The sequence below is a fragment of the Glycine max genome, chromosome 7 (assembly GCF_000004515.6).
Source record: "Glycine max cultivar Williams 82 chromosome 7, Glycine_max_v4.0, whole genome shotgun sequence".
Classification (NCBI taxonomy): domain Eukaryota; kingdom Viridiplantae; phylum Streptophyta; class Magnoliopsida; order Fabales; family Fabaceae; genus Glycine; species Glycine max.
This window is the reverse complement of record NC_038243.2, coordinates 43,702,023-43,722,042: the sequence shown is the minus strand read 5'-3', so window position 1 is coordinate 43,722,042 and position 20,020 is coordinate 43,702,023. Positions and strand designations below refer to the sequence as shown.

The 20,020-nt window shown below is 32.1% G+C and overlaps 3 protein-coding genes across 4 annotated transcripts; 1 reads left to right on the top strand and 2 right to left on the bottom strand.

Moving 5' to 3' along the window:
- Positions 1 to 486: 486 nt before the first annotated feature.
- On the bottom strand, positions 487 to 4,319 carry LOC100785144 (protein trichome birefringence-like 10). Its single transcript, XM_003528626.5, has 4 exons — positions 3,535 to 4,319; positions 2,063 to 2,452; positions 1,247 to 1,405; positions 487 to 1,069 (listed from the first exon to the last, which is right to left on the bottom strand). Exons 1-4 carry the CDS (start codon positions 3,981 to 3,983, stop codon positions 712 to 714), a joined length of 1,356 nt encoding a protein of 451 aa, XP_003528674.1. The 5' UTR covers positions 3,984 to 4,319; the 3' UTR covers positions 487 to 711.
- Positions 4,320 to 5,826: 1,507 nt separating this feature from the next.
- On the top strand, positions 5,827 to 10,908 carry LOC100807779 (ATP-dependent (S)-NAD(P)H-hydrate dehydratase). Of its 2 annotated transcripts, none has more exons than XM_003529568.5 (12): positions 5,827 to 5,973; positions 6,240 to 6,484; positions 6,571 to 6,647; positions 6,817 to 6,926; positions 7,017 to 7,131; positions 7,804 to 7,866; positions 7,972 to 8,135; positions 8,564 to 8,625; positions 9,008 to 9,074; positions 10,254 to 10,319; positions 10,441 to 10,569; positions 10,646 to 10,908. In XM_003529568.5, exons 2-12 carry the CDS (start codon positions 6,262 to 6,264, stop codon positions 10,671 to 10,673), a joined length of 1,104 nt encoding a protein of 367 aa, XP_003529616.1. In that variant the 5' UTR covers positions 5,827 to 5,973; positions 6,240 to 6,261; the 3' UTR covers positions 10,674 to 10,908. The 2 variants fall into 2 exon arrangements, with proteins under 2 accessions (XP_003529616.1, XP_006584067.1); XM_006584004.4 differs by having other exon boundaries at positions 5,973 to 6,055.
- Positions 10,909 to 11,681: 773 nt separating this feature from the next.
- LOC100807247 (stem-specific protein TSJT1) lies at positions 11,682 to 15,810 on the bottom strand. Its single transcript, XM_003529567.4, has 5 exons — positions 15,535 to 15,810; positions 12,814 to 13,054; positions 12,598 to 12,718; positions 12,328 to 12,437; positions 11,682 to 11,927 (listed from the first exon to the last, which is right to left on the bottom strand). The coding sequence occupies exons 1-5, from the start codon at positions 15,735 to 15,737 to the stop codon at positions 11,895 to 11,897; spliced, it is 708 nt and encodes a 235-aa protein (XP_003529615.1). The 5' UTR covers positions 15,738 to 15,810; the 3' UTR covers positions 11,682 to 11,894.
- Positions 15,811 to 20,020: the final 4,210 nt, after the last annotated feature.

Here is a 20,020-nt window from a genome sequence, read left to right as displayed (position 1 = left end):
TCAGAAATTTTTTTAGCCAACAACTTTTTCAATATATATATATATAACTCCTTAATCAAGTATTATTAATAACTTGTTCTTAGTCAAATAAATTAATTAATTAACTTACAAACTGCTTCATTCTCTTTCTGAATAGACACATAATCAGAGTTAGTGTGCATAAGATTCACGAAACAAAAAAAAAAAGTTAGTGCAAAATTTTATATATCAAACAACTATATTAACATATGCAATGTGAGCGGGAATGGTCAAGAGGCACTGGGAGCTCCGAATATTATATACTAAATAAATAAAAAGTATCTTTAAAAATTCACCGAGAACAAAATTGAACTTAGCATTTTCCTTAAATAATCTTTGATTTTGCATAAAAAATGTGTTCATAGTACCTTACAAAAGAATTTGATGATACAATTGTTCCTTCCCTCATCTAGTCACAAGATAACCAAAAGTGAGAAACTAATGGTTTCTGCTGCCAGCAGGTTTATATTTGAAAACTGAAATCCATGTTATTGTCCCCAGAACGTTTTCTTAAGACACATAATTCTCAGTCACTGGTGATTGGCAGCAACAAAATCTGATACTTTAGTCCCTGGCTGCAGATCTCCTATGTAAAATGTATCCTGTTGTTTCTGTGTAACACTTTTCCAGGAAAGATTTGGCATATTCTTGCGCAGAATTAAACAATTTCTCAGCAAATCATACTGATGCGTGTTACAAGTTCCCTCTGTGAGCAGTTTCATGTTTAAGCAACAGTGCATAAAGCAGCTCATTCCACGTATCAGGTACACCAGGTAGACACCAATGGCTGCAATCTTGGCGATGATGATGCACATGGCCCGCACTACGACCGAGATAATAGATAGATGAATGCCCATCTTTTCTCTGAGCGGTCATCTGGGTTACATTTAACACCATGAACTTGTTTGTTTCAGAAATATTTGTGTGTGCAGCAGATAAGATAGCATTGGCTATTTTTAATTGTGACCAGTTGTCATTAGGCACCAATGAAGATCCAAGCTCCGGTAGTGTTTCCAAATGACAGTTTCCACCGTTTTTCCAATCCCCGCCTCTGAAACATATCTCGCCAATTTAGTTTCTAAAGGCATGCAAGCTTGTGGAATAATTTGTAGTATTGAACAAGATACTTGCGAAATATAATTATGGACAATGCCAATGTAGTGGTGCTTCATTGTAAAGTCATATAATTAAAGTGCAGGGAACTCATCATTTGAACTGTCAAACCAACCTGAAGTGCACCGGGGCTAAAGTACGAAAGAAAACCCGCGTCTTGATAGGATTCACCGTGTCTTGTATCCAGTTCAACACTGTTTGAATGGACTGTTTGTATGCATCTTCTACCTGCATTTCCAACTTAACATCCATCCCTTCTTGGAAATAACAACCCCTGAAAAAATATTAAAAAAATTATATTCCTTTTTCCTGGCCAAAAATCACAGATAAATGGCACATACTGTTTAAGAGTGATGCAACCAATACTATAGTTAGGCATCACTGAAATACTATAGTTAAGAAAGCACACGGTTAGTTTTAATGCCATGATTTGGTCTAATTCAAATCTGACAAAATATACACTTTATATCTTACAACAATCAATATCAGCAGAAAATCAAATCAGAGACGTCTTGGGGATCCTAATCCAACCAACAGAACTTTGAATTCAGCTCAAAGGAAAGGGTAAGCTTAACTCTTGAAAAACAATAGCACAAACTCTCGAAGAAAGGACGGACAGGAAAAAGGGAGAGCAAACACAATACAGGAAAAAAAAATCCTCCTATAACCATAAGTTTAAAACTACCATTTTCCCAAAATCAATTAATCATCATCCTAATTTCAATTCCCTTTGTCACCATTCTGCAACTGTCTAATTACCACTAAGAGATTATAGATCTGAATTACCACTAGGAAGAGCTGACGCCCGATGCAACTCAAATTTAAATATCATCCTGTTTGAACTTTTTTTCTATTTGTTTTTTCACATTTTCAAGCTAACCTAGTGACAGGAAATGTTTAAGCAATAAAAATATGGGGAGGATTGAAATACCCTCTTATTGTTTTCTCATAATTCCACCAGTGCCCTGTGTTAAGAACCAGGATATCTGCATCTCTCCACTTCTTAGAGTTCCAATCCATTGTATCCACTTTCAAAGTTGTCCTAATATTTTCAGGAGCTCCAGTAGGAGGCCGGCTCTGCAATACAAGAAATGGAGCTCTATAGTATTCCACTGTACAGTTAAAATCCTTGAATTTGAACACCAAGAACCCCTTGTGCTTTGTAATTGGGCTTCCATTCACTTCGTAGATTGATTCCTTGTTAGGAACTCCAGAAGAGAGCATGCATAAGAGTGATTCCCATTGGTTTCTCCCAATTGAGTCCCCAGCAAACACTATGCGTTTGTTTCGCAGTTTTTCCAACATCAATGTTGCGTTGAATCTGTTTTTATTTGGGACAAACCAAAGGTGTAAGTTTACTTCATTTACTTTATATTTAAACAGAAAAAAAACAAAGTTATATAGTCTCAAAACACTGCAATGTAGGCTACTGAGTATAAATGAAATTGTTGAAATTCACCAACATTACAAACATACATATCACAAATACAAGCCGGCAGCATTAAGAAAAAGAATTTAATGAGGATGGATTGACATTCTAAAGGTTTTTTACATTGTCATCCAATTATAGATAGTCATATATGATATATATGGTTAGATAGTTGACACGGTTACATAGTCATCCAGTCATAGTTTATATATGATAAGATTTTTGGCTTTGTAATAAAATGAATTAATACTGTTTTAATACTAACAATGTATACAAATTAAACTCTTAAGTAAAATTAAACACAACATGTATAAAGGGCACATAAGGAATGTAGTTTAAGACTACAACTAAAGGCCAAGGGTTCCAGCTACCATGCAAAAGAGAAGCGATCAAGACTAACAAATAAAACGAGGGTTATGGTTTACCTCCAAAAGAAGGAAAAGACAAACCAAAAATATGTTGAAAAATGAAAATGTTGTGGAAAATAAAAGGCAATATCAAGTACAACAGGAATCGAACATTTCAACATGCTTTTCAATATAGACATCCATGAAAGACTCAAGTTTCTGCGTGGAAATTGCGTACAAAAAAAGAGCTGCATGTCCCAATAGCTGAAAGTTACAAAGGGGAGATAATGAGACATCGGATAGCCAATTGCAACCAAATGTTCCGTCGCTGTCATTCTGTCAAGATGCCGGATTAAACGAGTATTTTTTTTTTTTATCTTTTATCATTCCAATTTTCCAAATACTAAAAATTAAGCATGAACATTCTTTGCCGGCAGCGTGATAACCAATGGTTTTGTTCCTTAAAAATTCAACGGAAATTATTAGGCCAGCATTTGAATTTACCATCTCCATCCACATTTTCTCAGAAACTAAACGATCACTGAAGAAAAACATTAACAACATAATAAACTTGGAAAGTATTAAATGAAACCATGGAAAAACAAACATGAAACATCAAACGTGTACCTGGGCAAGTTGCAACCTTTAGGCTGCCACCTCCACTTGGTGTAAAACAAATCACGTCGTCCATTCTCAGAACACCGAAAACCTTCATCCAAAAACCTGCAATCTTTTGATTGGTACAAAGGGTAACTCTCATCCCAAATCCATTCCCCATCAAACAAATCACACCCACCACCCTTTTCTCCAAGAAACTCAACTCTGGGTGGCGCAGTAGACCCTTCTATCCGCAACCAAGCAAACCTCTGTGGTTGCTCAAAGAACCCAACTCTTGAAGCAAGGTATCCGTTATCCGAATAGAAGAAGCAGCAAATCACAAAGACAGTTACAACAACAAACCCAAGAACACCCAGAGACGGCTCAAACAACCTTAATCGCTTAGCCTTCCTAATAGCTTCAAAAACTGACATTGATTCCGCTTCATGCTGTGATGATGAGCTCTTAGGAGAAGACATTAAAAAATTCAAAATTTTAGATTCTGAGTGTGGCTTTAACGGTCGCAGTGGTGGACACTTATAACGAGACGAGACCGAGAGAAAAACGGGAACTTAAAAGCGCATAGCAGAAGAAGGGTGGCATGCAAGCAAGATAGCATTCATGCCACGCACCACAATTCCAATTAAACAGAAGAAGCATGTTTTGTTAACTTTGCTTGGTAGGTCAGTTTGGTGTAAATACCATCAATGAGGAACAGCCTAAAGAAAAGGATGGGTGTAGAGGAAGCAAAGGAGCATTCATTCAATTTATTTTCTACACTACAAAGTGAAATTTGGTGACGTATTGATTGATTAACACAATCAGGGTCTGCTCTGCTGCTTCTAGCAACTGAGGACTCCTAAAAAATCTCAACTAGTTCAACCCACTATCGAAATTAAAAGGAAAATGCGGTAACGGTAGAGAGGACACGGTCCCACGTTCGTTTGAACTTTCAAAGAGAGAGTACAAAAATTGGCGTCCGTCATATTGAATCGTGAACACACGCGCGAAAAAAGGTCTAACGTGGCTTCGTTTTAACGGATGTAAGCAGATTATTTTAGATCAATTTTAAAATATATGCTATCAACAAGTTTTTAGGTTAAAATTATTGATTTCCTTTATAGTTGTGTTTATTTGAGATTTTAGTCTTTATATAAAACGGATGTAAGCAGATTATTTTAGATCAATTTTAAAGAAAAGAAATTATCTAATTAAATTGTTTTATTTTTTTAATTTATTATTGAATTGATTTAGTTTAAAATTTAAATTTGTAATAATTTAAAACTATTTAAATTAAATTATTTTTTTCTAGTCTTACTTTTTTTTCTTTATAAAAATTATTAAATAAATGGTAAAATATATGATAAAAATAGTTTAAAAGATTAAATATCTCATCTATAAGTTATTATATAGCTAATAATAGTATAGTTTTTCAAATACTATATATTGTTAAAATAAATCTACACAAATTAGTAATTATATCTATACCTTTGGAAACTATTGTAAACAAATATCGTGCAATCAATCAAATATAACGCAAAAAGTTATGACTACAAAGATGACATTTTAGCCTTAATTTCTACATGATAAACCCCCTCAACATAGGCCAATTACACGTGCGCTGCTCTCTTCACTGGTTCATGTGTATGGGAAGCCAATAGAAAAACAGACTTCCTTGCTAATCTCGATCATAGGACTAATTTTGCAGTGACTATTATTGATACTTTTTCCCCTCCTCTGCGCTTGATTATGGCAGAAGAGGCTAGGGGTGTTGTTTTCAAGCGCTTTGTAGCGCCTTAGGTTTTCTGTAGTTATCCCCAAATATCGAAAAAAAGTATGCTTAGTCGAAAGTCACATCTAGCATCTACATCATGTAGTCGTGTGCATCAACATGGTGCAACATTGGGGATAACTACAGGTGAATGTAGTCGTGTGCATCAACATGGTGCAACATCAATCTCCATAGCTTCCCTACTATAGGTGAATGTAGGAAAGATGACACATTATTTAGTGTGAGGATCATCTCCATAGAAGGTGGAAGGCGGAAGAAGTTGGTGTGCTTGTGTTATCGCTCAACAAAAGCAAGCAAGATGTTCTTGTCTACAATGCAATAACATGCATGTATAAGAGGCAATATGGTCATGCTAATGTTAGGGTAATATCTTGCTCCCATGGCTAACCACCTTCAACTCCAAGCGATTAATCCTTCCCATAAGTATGGGGGCAATATGGTCTACGTAGGAATATAATTCCTCTTAATGCAAAAATACACAATGACACAAACTCCGCCTTAGGGGTGTGAAGAGAAAACAGATGGTTTGAATAGTCTTTCCACTCAAAATTCCATAGGCCCAATTAATTAATAATCTAAATAATGAGCTCAGTCATAACCATAGTCATCGAAGCGAAGCCAGATGAAATGTAAAACGGTGGGATTGAGCCTCGAATCTTCAAAAGTTGGAGTTGCAGGTAATGGTATTATTAAGTCTGCGTCAATTTCAAAACCTTTTATCTCGCTTCAGTCAAACTATGTGTTTCTGAAACATTGCTGGTAAGAAATTGAATTGGTTAGTCGAAGAAATTAGCAATATCGACTTGCTTACTATTACTCGTTTGCGTGTGGCATCAAGAAGGAATTAACATCGCAATTCAGTGCTTATGAGATGAACATTTTTAAATTAATCTCTCAACTCATCCGAATATCTAAGAGATAGTCCTGCTTGTGCTGTGGATAGGGATTGGTGTTTGCTCAAGTTAATGAGAGATGGCATGAATTCCCGTATATTGCTGGACGCTGCAAAAAGTTGCATATTGGCTTCTTCTCCTGTTTTCAGAAGGCAACAATTCTTGATAAGGTGTGTGGGAGGCTCCACTGATCAAAGAGACATGCAAGCCCTAAGGTCTCTTGAGGTTGACTCTCAGAGTATTATTCGAGCAATTACTCCTGCCCTTGATCCTACCAGACATAAAGGCCAGGCAGGTATAACATATGATCCTTTCTTTTATTTTTGGGCTCAAGATAAAGAAGAAACGTCTAATGTTTCCTTCACTTATGTTTTAAATCAGGAAATATAGCTGTTATTGGAGGTTGCCGTGAATACACAGGTGCTCCATATTTTTCTGCAATTTCGGCCTTAAAAATTGTTAGTACCTGCACAACTTTCATATTTAGCCTTTTCCCTTTCATACTGAATTCTCTACATGAAACCACGAAAGAAAGAAAAAAAAAACTGTTTTGTCAATTCAGATTATCCTATTATTATTGTTCACTTTCAAAAACAAAATTATCCTATTATTTTCCCACCCGTGCAGGGTGCAGATCTGTCCCATGTTTTTTGTACAACAGATGCTGCTCCTGTCATCAAAAGCTACAGTCCTGAGTTGATTGTGCACCCTGTTTTGGAAGAATCTTATAATGTTGGGTATAACTTCAAGTCTTCTAGTTAATCTTCATCTATTGGTATGAACATTTCAAACCAAGTCGATGTTTTTTAGTGAGAGACTAATTTCAGGGAGGAACACAAGAGTTCCATAGCAAGCAAGGTTCTTGCTGAAGTTGATAAATGGTTGGAAAGATTTGACTGTCTTGTTGTTGGCCCAGGCCTTGGCAGAGACCCATTTCTTCTAGTATGCTTTCTCCTTAATGCTTCACCGAGTACCATTTTTGTTATTGTTACACTCATGGATATATTTTGCATATCTTTACTGTATTGTGCTTACTCAAGGATTATGAATTTTATCTTAAATCCTTAACTTTTCTTTCTAAATTTAACAGAGGCATATGCATTGAGTCTCTTCATTATATTTTTTCTGACCATACGAGATTTGACCTTAGGTTGGGGGATTAGCTATTAAAATATAGTTTACACCATCCCTCATATGTGCAGCATGTTAATATGTTGGATGGTAAACCACACCCATTCTTTTTTCATTAAGCATGTATCTAATCTATTCATGTAATGTTAAATTCAACCATGAATTATTCTATAGAAAAAACTATGGGATAGTGATGACTAGAAGACTGTCTTATAAGGAAACTAGCTATTGGAGAAGAACCCAAGATTTTTGTTGTCACAAATTTGAAAGTTCATTTGGCTTAAAATGTGATAAAACATAATTCTTGAAACTCATTTCTAATTTGCAATGTAATTCTTATAATAGGGGTTTTCTCCTTCACTTGTGGTACAGACAATTCGTTTTTCTCATTTCAGTTCTATGACATTGTTTTGTATGCTTTTGTGACTTTCTTTCTGCCAATGTTCACCATCTTTAATTCTAATATTTGCACTATATTGTCAGGACTGTGTGAGTGAAATCATGAGACATGCAAGACAGTCAAATATCCCAATAGTTATAGATGGGGTATGTATATAGAATTTTAGACATCTGGCACAAGGTCTGATTAACATGTGCATATTCTTTAACTTTTTCACTCTTGTTCTGATAAAATTTTGGGCCTTGTTTCAGGATGGACTTTTTCTTGTTACAAATAATCTTGAACTTGTTAGTGGCTATGCCTTAGCTGTTTTAACACCAAATGTCAATGAATATAAGCGTCTTGTTCAGAAAGTACTAAGTTCTGAAGTAAATGACATAGATGCTCCTCAACAACTACTATCTCTTGCCAAACAGTAAGTTCCCCATTTCAACTTACCAGTTTTTTTGTCAATGCTTTCAAGCAATTGATCTTTGTGTATTCTGAAGTTTATGAAATGTGTATCTAGATAGTCAGTTTGAGCATGCAAATTTGGCACCTCCACACCTGTACTAGAGAAGTAAACAAGTATCTGTTGCTTGTCTCCATTCTGTGTTTTGAAATTTCCTTGCTCAACTCTCAAGGTGCTGTGTCAAAGCATATTATAATCAGATTATGTAAAAACAAATGATAATCCTTTTGATGTTTTTCGAAAAGAAAATTAGCATCTTTTAGCAATAAAAGAAATTAGATAATGGCATAATACTAAGTAATTTGCTTTTATCCCAAACGCTTACTTATTTCTCATTATTATATGCGTTCAATGCTCCATTTTCATGACAATTTTGGACTGTTAATGGGCAGGATTGGTGGTGTTACTATCCTAAGGAAAGGAAATTCTGATCTCATAAGCGATGGTGACACAGGCAGGTCTTTCACAAATTTAAGTCTTGTTTGTTCCTTTTTGTTTGGGGGAGGGGGGGGGGGGGGGGAAAAGGGGGTGTCAAGATGAACTTAGTTTCTTGTTCATCCTTCTTTTGCCTGAAGAATACTATATTGCAATTGCAATAAAGAACTCTCATTCCAAATTTGTCTATTTTGGTTTACATGTCGGGTGTCTCCTACAGCTAAATTGATTAGGCCTTTAGGTTTTGGAACAAACAGAAATGTTCTACTAAGCATGACCAAAAATCTAGTGATGGTACAATAGACTTCAGTATATATATTATACCAGTATAAAGAATATTATAATAGAGATTGCAAATGTTAGGAAATCATTTGATTGTGGTCATATTATCATTTATGCAGTCAAATCAGTGAGCGTCTATGGTTCTCCTAGACGTTGTGGTGGCCAAGGTGATATCCTTTCTGGAAGGCAAGTCTTTTTTTTTTTTTTGAGTGTGTGTGGGTCTGAAATTTCCTGCCAGCATATTTTATGCTACATGTTTAGAGGGTTCCTCTCTTTGTGAGATGGAATTTTCTTTATTTTCAATCATTTATTTATGTGTTGCATAGTTCACTGATGTACTTTCAAGTAGAATATTGATTTTGTCTTTAAATGAATAAATTCTATGATCATCTTTTGGCTGGACTCAACTAGGAGCCTGTTTGGATACAAGGCTAGAAGCTCTTTTAAGAGCTTCTCTACTGAAAAAAGCTCTATATTTTTAGTAGAAAAGATCTCAAAAGCACTTGTGACTTGTATCCAAACAGGCTCATGATCTAATACTTAAAAATACTTTAGGAAGGAAATTGTGATAGTAATGCTGTTAATGCATACTGCAGTTTTCAACTATCCTTTGCTCTGAGATAAATTGATATTAGAATAAAGCAACTCAATTACTGATTGGCAGAAAATAGAAAGTGTACAAGTACTTGTGCTGCTGGGTAATGTTTGTATTTATGGGGAGCAAATGAAATTACATTGCTATCAATCATTATTTGCGTTTTTCAAAAGTAAGATGGAATAAAATGAAACATAGTAGAATCCTTTTCGTCCCACACCCCACTACTACCACAAAATTTGGGGATTATGGAACCCACTTACATTTTAGTTAATAGAATATAATTAAATTATAAATTTGTCCTTAATAGCAATGAGTGAGTTTCAATGTTTAGTGTATTAAAGGTAAGGGTAATATGGGAACAAAAGTTTATAATTCTCACTATTCAGTTCTTTTCTACTATAATTATGTTTCTAACAAGAGACTGAAGAGAGTACTTCACTGCATTCCTCGTTGGATATCCAGACAAGGGTGTGAGATCTTTAATCCATTTCTTCCCATTCTACTCCATTATATACCTTTTCTTCTCCGAGTCATTGACCATTAATTTATTCAGTTGAAACTTGAAACATGAAATGTTTTTAAGTATAAACTAATAAAGTACCCCAGTGCTAGAGGCTCCTCGCTTTGTGAAAGTATGGGGAGGATAATTTTACGCAGTCTTCCTCTTGCATATGCAAAGAGATTATTTCTCTATTTGAGTCCAAGACCAATTGGTCACTAAGCGCAACATGAAATGTTCTTAAGTATGCTTATCTTAATTGGTGCAGTGTAGCTGTCTTCTTGTCATGGGCACGTCAACATATTTTGGCTGCTGATTCAAATTCGAATATCAGGTTCCGAGTCACAACTTTCCACATTCAACGATAAATATTTTTCTGTTCTGTGCTCAATTATGCAGGCCCATATTTAAATACCGTTTATGTTCTTATATCCATAATTATATTTTTGTTTCAGATTTAAAAATCCAACAGTTTTGGGATGCATAGCCGGGTCCGCTATATTGAGGAAGGCTGCATCACTTGCTTTCTCGAATAAGAAAAGATCCACAGTCACTGGTGACATTATTGAATGTTTGGGCAAAAGGTAGCGTATTCTGGAATTAAATTATTTGCATGATTGTGACCGAGTTATTTTTAAGCTTTTGCATTCTTTGTTGCAGTTTGGAAGACATTTCTCCTGCAAGTTAATTCCATTTGAGCCTTTGGTCTACAGATAGGCAACCAAATCTACATATCCTACGAGAATCTTTTTTTTTTTTGGCTGTTTTCCTTCTTTATTGAGTTTTCTCCTTTCTTGTGTTCATTTCTCCCCGTTTGGTCTGCATAGTCTACTTTGAATATGTAAAGTGTGTTTGTTGTGCCATGACAGACTCTCTATTAAAGATTTAAAGTATTAGTGTGCGGAACAGAGTTTATCCGAAAATAGCCTCAGTTAAAATTTTTCGTTGAAGCTGCATAATGCATCAAGTTATTTAATACCAATACATTGGTAATTTGGTATGTTTTTTTTTAATAATATAAAAGTAAAGTGTCCATGATTTTCTATAATTTTGGTACACTATTTTTGTAACACAAGTAAATTTGCCAAAGGAGAAGATGGGAGAGAGAAGTGTGCGACTACGAGGAGAAAATAGAAAATTAACTTATGGTATTTTTGTCAAGATTTTTTTTTAAAACCGAATGTTTTACCCTGTTCTCTTCGGAACTAAAATATACCATTCTATTTGTCTCGTTTTTTGTTTTGTTCCATTTTTAAAAATCACAGAATGTAACTTTAATATCACGCTTTGTCGCATTCTCAACTGCCTGCCAAACCTACATAATTTTCATGTTATACAGACATGACGAATCTCTTCACGTGTAAGATGATAGCGAAAGTGAAGGATAGGTAAGTCCAATTTGGATAAACTTAAGAAATTGGGAGACCAAATATAAATTCCTTCATAATTTAAAAAAAAGATAAAGATGTACTGATGTAGTATAAGTTTATTTTAATTTGCAAAAGAAAATTAATTAATTTTACTTGTTTTGTTATGTATATTTTATGGAAACTGAGATTTGGTGTGAATCTCAAAGAAGTGGTTGAGAGAGTTCCTCATGACTCATGACGAAGTTCATTATTTTGTGCGTTCTATGGAATTGATTTTTATCAGCCTAATTGTCTGTTGATTTGAAAATTTTAATACAGAGTGAGGGTAGAGAATCCAAAACCAGATTTTATTAGATTGAAAAGCGTAACTGTACATTGATAGAAACAGTAAATCCTTTATCTGATGAACAGAGTTACCCCCCTACAATCCCCATTCCAGTGATGACTCCCCGTGCCAATTCAATTACATTGCCCCTCATGCATACCTTTTACAGTCTCCACTAATCATCATATAGCATCTCACCAGCAGAAAGGAAAGTCTACTGTCTGGCTGCGACAACTGGCCCTTCCACCTGATATATCATCTCACCAATTTGAAAATCAGTAAAAGTAATTGGAAGTGGAGAGCTGAATACACAAGATTATGCATGCAAGAAATACTGGAAACCAAGTGGTATGAAAATTAAACAGAAATTAATTAGATTAAAAGACAATAGAAGCGCTTCCTACATGTAAATAAAGGACATTAAGTGAGCACGAGGATGATTCCCTGAGATTATTACCCAAATGGAATTTAATTACAATCTTGGTGGCATCCTATATGACTCTAGTTTTAAAGATATTCTATAGGACAACTACCATTTGGTTCAGTGAAATTTCGTTCAAATGAGTTCTAAGGTTAACTTTAAAAGACTTTGAGAATTTATGAACCGTGACATCACAAGATGGGAATCCTAGGTTACATTTTGTCACCTTGAAAGTGGCTCCCCAGATTTCCTCCTCATTAGCAGGAACTGCAGTAATCTTATTTTTAGGATTCTCATAGCACATCAATCCTCCAACAGCTGTAGAGTAGAAACATCCTGTCCAATTAGAGAGCAAAAATGTCAACAATGATTTAGGTGAAAAAGAAACAAAACTGAGACAATTAATGTCATTGTAAAATCTTATTCTGCCCTACATAACCTGCAGCACATATTATGTAATATAATAAACACATTAACATAATAGAAGTTAACCCACCTTGAGGGAAAGAAGCAAGTGACTTGCCACAAGCACCATTAAGCAATTCTGCATCATCAGCAAATGCTACGTAGCCATCAGCAGTTATTCCCCAATACAGAGGTACCTTACCATATTGATCCTGTCAAGAACAATACATGCAAAAAATGAGAAATAAATGAAAGCTTATATGGTGGTGGATCATGACATTTGGTAGGTAGGATTATGATTACTTACAGATGCCACAAAGAGGGTAGAAGTAGATTTGTCAAAAACTATAAAAGCAAAGCTCCCACTGAGATGGCCAACAACATGATTAGCAGGGTAGGGTGCTCGGTCACGCAAAGCTTTGTAAGCCTCAATGACCAACAATACTTCATTGACTGACTTGGCCAGTCCATATTGTTGTCTCAAGTTTCCCAAATTGTCAAGGGCTCCCTCAAACAAGCAGAACACCTCATCCTTGACAGCAAAGGATCTGCCATTATACACTCAATATTTAGATAACAAGGTAAGTCAGGTGAAATTAATAAGGTTGCACACTGCATTCTAGCTAATAAGGACATCACAGATCTTAATTACTACTATGTCAGACATCCATGGTTACTCTACCACTAAGTACAACCGCTGCGTCAGATAAAGCCTGTCTCATGGTAAGTTAATAACTATCTTCTCATGTTTTCATTACAATGTTTAAAAAAACTAAACCATATGTTAAATTGGTGAGACTGCATTGACATAGTTTAAGGACAAAATCTTCAATCAAAATTAAAGTTTCATTTGATAATTTCGTATAAATGTGTAGATTACTGAGATAAATATCTAATCTTGATTAGAAAACTATATAAAAACATTGTTTTGTTCAACTCGAAATCACTTACTAAGCTAAAATAATCCTTCTAGTTAAGCTGAAACCATCCTAAATTAATTTATCCAGGCGCTAAAACATTGTTCTGTGTACTCACCCAAAGGAAATAACCTGTTAGTTAAAGTACGTTGGGCCATAATCTCGGGCCCAAAGGACACTAGATCCACTGGGCTCGTCTGAATTGCCCGATGTAATATCGGATCACAAAAATCATTAGATCAATTGACCAATAATTATTAGACCCGACTTTCATTGGGTCAAATAAGAACCATTTAAACTAGAGGATTCTCTCGACGATAGAAACCAAAAACTTCAGAAAGGCTCATTGAGTCAGGTTCACTGGATCGAAAACTATCCGTAAACTATAGTTAAATTCCATTCATTGTCAAACAACTCACTCAATGCATGATCAGAAATGGTTTGAATAATTTTTAAAAATTCACTCTAAAAATGAGTTGATCTAAATAAACTCTCAATTAAATCTTAAGTGGCCTTTATTTTCTATATACTGTACTTTTATTTAATTATAAGATATTATCTTATTGTTATATTTTTTTTATCAGGAGATGTTATAAAAAAAATTGTAAAAATCAAATTTTGTTATTTTCATTCTTTTTAAAAATTAAAAATCCATACGATGTTTTCTGTCAATTCTGAATAAAAACAAAACATAGATCCGAAAAAATCACTTGAGTGTGAATTTTGTAACGCAGGCGAACTAAATCACTAGATTTATATATTTCTTAAAATTATTTTAATATAAATCAACATAAATTCAATATTATAAAACTTTTTCAAAAAACGTTAAAGAAGTTAACCTGAGCTAAGTGCCTGACTCAAATCAGCCTAATCACCACCAGGATTAAATAGATACTTTCCGAATATTAGTTCCTACTTCGTACGTTGGATTTTGTTTCCTTAAAAAAATGATTTCGCTCTTTTTAGTGAGAATAATAAATTATTTTTACATATTTTACTTATTGATACAAAAATGACTAGTATTGTCATAGTATATATATATATATATATATATATATATATATATATATATATATATATATATATATATATATATATATATATATATATATATATATATATATATATTTTATTGGTTATATTTTAGCTTTATCAATTTACATTACTTATACTATTACTTTCTAAAAATAAAAATAAAGTGGAGAACATTACACTCTTGGTCATGAAGGATCTGCACCATCATTTATGCCATATGGTCCCTTTGTAAAATTAGCCACATAACATAAGGAGACCCCTTCCTCCCTAAGAATATTCCTATACGTCACGACTCACGACAACCAGAACCAGCCACACTGATTGGGAACCATCATCAACCGTACGATCCGATTTGTTGAATCTCAACCATCACACGTTCACGGTAATTCCATTTTCCCTTATTCTCCGTACCACAATTTTTCTTAATTTATATTTTTTTTTCTTATATATGATTTTCGCGTAATTGCTTTTTTGTCTTTTAATTTTTTTTATTAATATCTCAAATTTTCAAAAGTTTACTTTTATTTATTTTTAATTTAATCTTATAAAAAATGATTTTTATTGATTTTAAACTGTCAAAATATTTATCTCATGATATGGTTTAATGAGATTTTCTTAAGTATTTTGACGGTTTTAAAGAATAAAAAATAAAAACATTAATATTGTGAAGATCTTTTTATTTGACTATTTTAATTTGTCACAAATTATTTTAAAAAAATAAATTAAAAAATATTTTTGACGGAAAAAAAATCATGATAAATTATGATACTATTAACGAAAAGTATAAGAAAAAACTAAAAATATTTTTTCAAAATTTAAGATATTAATAAAAACTTATTTTATTTTGAAAGACTAAAAAAATAATTATACAAATTTAAAGGAATAAAAATATATTTAAATTTTGTTTTCTTCTAAAATTTCTAATAATATTTTTTTTACTTATTTAAGTTCAGTGATTAGCAAGCACTGAAGCACGAAAAAATTTCACCTACTCCAGAGAGAAAGAAGGATGATAACGTGTAACATAACGACGTCGTAAGGGTGTAATGGTATCATGTTGATGTCAATTAGTTTACCTGGGCTGAAACGGCGACTCGTTGTGGTGGGTATAAGCGAGCTGGACATGCTCTCCGACCTCCACCGACACGGCGGAGGGGTTCTTCTCCTCGAACCGCTTCCGCAGCGCCGCCGCCGTCATCTTCGGCGACGGAGTACGGCTGCCGGCGGCCACGAGCTCGTCCGGCGGCGACACTATGGAGCTGCTGAACACACCCAACATTTTGACGCTAATTTCTTTATTTTCCTTTTATACGCATTCACGATAATCTTCTCAAGGAATGGGATACAAAGCGGAGCCAGGATTGCATTTTATAGAGGGATGTAACCAGGGCAATTTAGTCATTTCAATCGTAATCTAATGATAATAATTCTTCAGAATTCTGGAATTTAGACAGGTTACACGTGGGATCACATCGGGCGATTAATGGAATCGGACAACGTCAATCGAGTGGACCCCACCAGCTTCATTCATTCACTTTTTTTAATCACATGTTTCATAAGATACCAAGACAACTTACCCTCCTTTACCCTACTTACTCCGCTCTTGAATATCATTATTATTACTATAAGCAAATTTTAATTATTTATGTTTTTTTAGTAATATTTTCTTTAAAATATCTTTGATTTAATAAGATTAGAGATATTCTTTATATTTGAAATTTGATATTAAATTTTAATAAATAATAATTTTAAAAAATATGGTTATTTTTAATTAAAATAACATAATACAATAAAGTTAACCAATTTTTTTAATAAATATGAAATATATTTTTTTATAATTGAAGATTCCTTTAAGCTTCCACATTATCTTGTCATTGCTCCATTGCTTACCTTCACGCCACCACTAACCAACCTCTGCAACAACCATGCGACCATTATTCTCCTTCAAACTTCTATATTCAAGTTTAAGTTTCCCACCTTTAAGATCCATGTGCATTCAGGCCTCCACCTCCAAGTTTCAAACTTTCACATTCTTTTTCAAAAGCTTTAAACTTCCAACTTTAAGCACCGCATTTAAGCTTCAAGCCTTATGAAAGTTATTTTTAGATGCTGACAACGATATTTTTAGATGGCCTAAATATAAAACATATTTATAATAATTTTATTATTTTTGTCTTTGGAGACAAAACTACTATTTGTGATATATTAAAAAATAAATTACATTACAATCATTCAAAATCAAATTATAATATCAAAAGTAATATATTAAAAATAAATTATCCAATGAAAAATAAGAATAATATTAAACAATAAAAATTATTCTTCATAATATATTAAAAACTATAAATAAACTATAAAAGTGAATTATGTGTAATTGCCTTATTTATATAAAATAATAAAATATTAGTTAATTGAATTATGCACTTAAAAATAATCTAATTATTTTAATTTAAAATATTTTAATACTTTAATTATGTTATTTAATATTGATTTCCGCCCTTGGTGGTTTCAGTTATATAATCTAAATACTAATTATGCCAATTCAAGCGAACATAATCTATTATTTTCTTACTTGTTTTTAGTTAACTTGAACATGTGAAGATAAACTTTGTTTATTTTCTTAAGGGAGCTCGTGCAATTGAGTCATCTATGTTTTTTTTTTAATAAATTCTAACAACACTCTCTTTATCAATTTTTTTCAATAATGTATGTTTGATTGGTTAGAATTTATTGATAATGATTAGTAATTTTGGTGAATTTCATATCTAAATCAAAAGAGAAAATTATTAAATAATAAATGAATTTAACCTAAATTGATATTTTTAATAAATTTTAGTTAATCACATATCAAGTGTTGAAAAAAAAAGGTATTAGAAAGAATATCATTAATATTTCTTTAATTTTTTCAAAAACATAATACTGGCTTTCACGAGATTAGTTAAAAAAAAAAAGTTATGGTTACTTTCCCCAGTTTATGAGATCAAGTTAAAATTCTTTGTCTGATGATCAGTAAATAAGTCAATTAAGAAACTAAATTGATCCTCTATTTTTGTTTGTGCAAATTTGTTCTCATTTTTACTAGACTATCTTTAAATTAAAATTCATCGCTTACAATACAAGAATTGTATTTAATGTAACGTATAGGATTTTGTTAACGTATGTATCTTTGTTTTTTTTTTAATAATGCATTAATAAGATATAATTAGATAATATTTTAAAATACACAATAACCTAATTCGTTAATACACTTATAGTAAAAATAAGAGTGTATATTTTAATAAATGCTTGTGAGATTTGTTATCACACACACTTTTTTTTAATAGGACAAGTTATAATAAAAAAAATATCTTAAAATACATCAATAATTAAGTTTGTCAACACACTGTACTAAAAAAACTTCCTTATTCACATTAGCCGTAAGAAAATATTGGATGAATAAGTATAAGATTGGATGGAATTAATATTTAGTTATTTACCTCACCTCCTCAACTGAGATGATTGAAAATAACATTTCCATGAAAAAGAAGTTAATATTTAATTATAAGGTTGATTAAGTGCTCCTTTAGTTTAATATCAATTCTCCAAACCATAATATATGTTTTAACGTAAAATTTATAATTGAAATTAATTTTTATTTATATATCTTTGAATCACGCTTAATATTTTAAAATTAATTATTCCAAAAATTTAAATGAAAAGAGAGAACCATCTCATAGCATGCTTGTGTGTGGTAAAGAAAAGATGGTGAAGTCTCGTGGTGGGAACGTGCGCATTGTCAATGATGTAGTTGAGTAATCGTGGAAAAGGAACGAGTCTTGGGTCCTGTTAAAATTAAGTAAGTCGAATAAAAAACTAAGAAAGTTTATTCTCTTTGGATAAACACACCTCATTTTATAATATTCTAATCGAAGAATTCTTCTTCTTCACTTCTAGTGAAGGAGACGCCCACGGTTTCTCAGATGCCCCACAGATTAAAGGTTACGGAATTGAATTGTTGAGAATTTTATTTAGCGTGTGTTATGCTTTACATATAATGCATTTTAGTCGTGAATTCTTCTTTACATTTTAATCTTTTTAATGAAATAGTCATCACGTTAGGGGGGGAACGTATCTATATCTCACATCAACTTTTTTAATCTTTATATAAACTTTATAAATTATTTTATACAGTTTACTGATATGGTACTATATTTAATCTTTATTTCATGACTTTTTTATTTTAAACTTTATAAAAAAAATCAAAATTCATCAAACAAATAAAGTAAAACTTACTATTTATTTGTTGAATTGTTGAACCATAATATCCCACTAATGATTAATGACTAGCAAAAAAAAACGTTATCAGAATATTCATGTATGATAAAAATTAGCTAGTATCACTATATTAGTAAAAAATGAAAGACAGAGATAAAGAATCATTCTTATAAAATTAATGTTACAATAATTTGATCTCTCATCTTTAATTTATTAATTAGTATAGGTTTGGACTTAAGAATTGTTTTTTAATCAGCAAATAAATATTAATATGTGGACACAAAGGGTACTTCGACTAATTAAGTGAATAGGTAAAAGTAATTAATATACTAAAGTTAATATTGAATCATTAATACTTGAGTTTAATTTTTAATGAAAATAATTTTTATTGAAACTTTACTTATTCCTTTTTGAGAAGAAGTTACAAAGCATTTTTACTTATTCCTTTTTACTAATGAATAAGAGAGAAGAAGTTACAAAACATTATCCGGCCGCTTAGGACTTGAATTTTGATTTGAGTGTGTTTATAATGGGTTGAACTCACACTTGATGTTGAAATAAGGAATCTTGATCTTGTTTGAAAATTATCTTTAACACACATATATATAAAAGCTTATAAAATTCCTTTTTTATTGCCTAAAAATAAAAACTCAAATAAAGAATAAAGATCTTAAATATATTTTTAGTCCATATAAAATTAGCAAATTTTAATTTAATTCTTATAAAAAAATTCTTTAATTTTCATCCCTAAAATCGAAAATTTGTTTTTGATTTCAACTATTATGTGACACTTATTAATAACTTATGTATTTAGATGAAGGTTAAGTAACCATCTTAAGTAAAACCCACTATGGCCGGTGTCAATGGTACAATGTTGACACCAAATACCTTAAAAGAATTATAAATAAAAATAGTAATTTTAAATTTTGGAGGGATTAAAACCAAAGAAAAATATTATATAGGGACAAAAATTAAAATTTGATTAATTTATAGGGACTAAAATCAATAATTTTAAATTTTAAAGAGATGAAAAATAAATAATTTTTTTATAGGAATCAAAATCAAAATATGTTAATTTTAGATGATTTAAAAACATATTCAAACCAAAATAAAAATCATAATCAAATTTTAGAAAATGAAACAGATGACATATTCCATATTCTAATATTCTAAAATTCATTTATTTAAGAAAAAAATGAACAAAACTTTAAAGTAGGCGGCTTAAAATTTCCTTAGAAATAATAATAAAAAATCCCATAAATTATCAAAGATATACTTTAAAATTTATGTATAAAAATTGTTATAAAT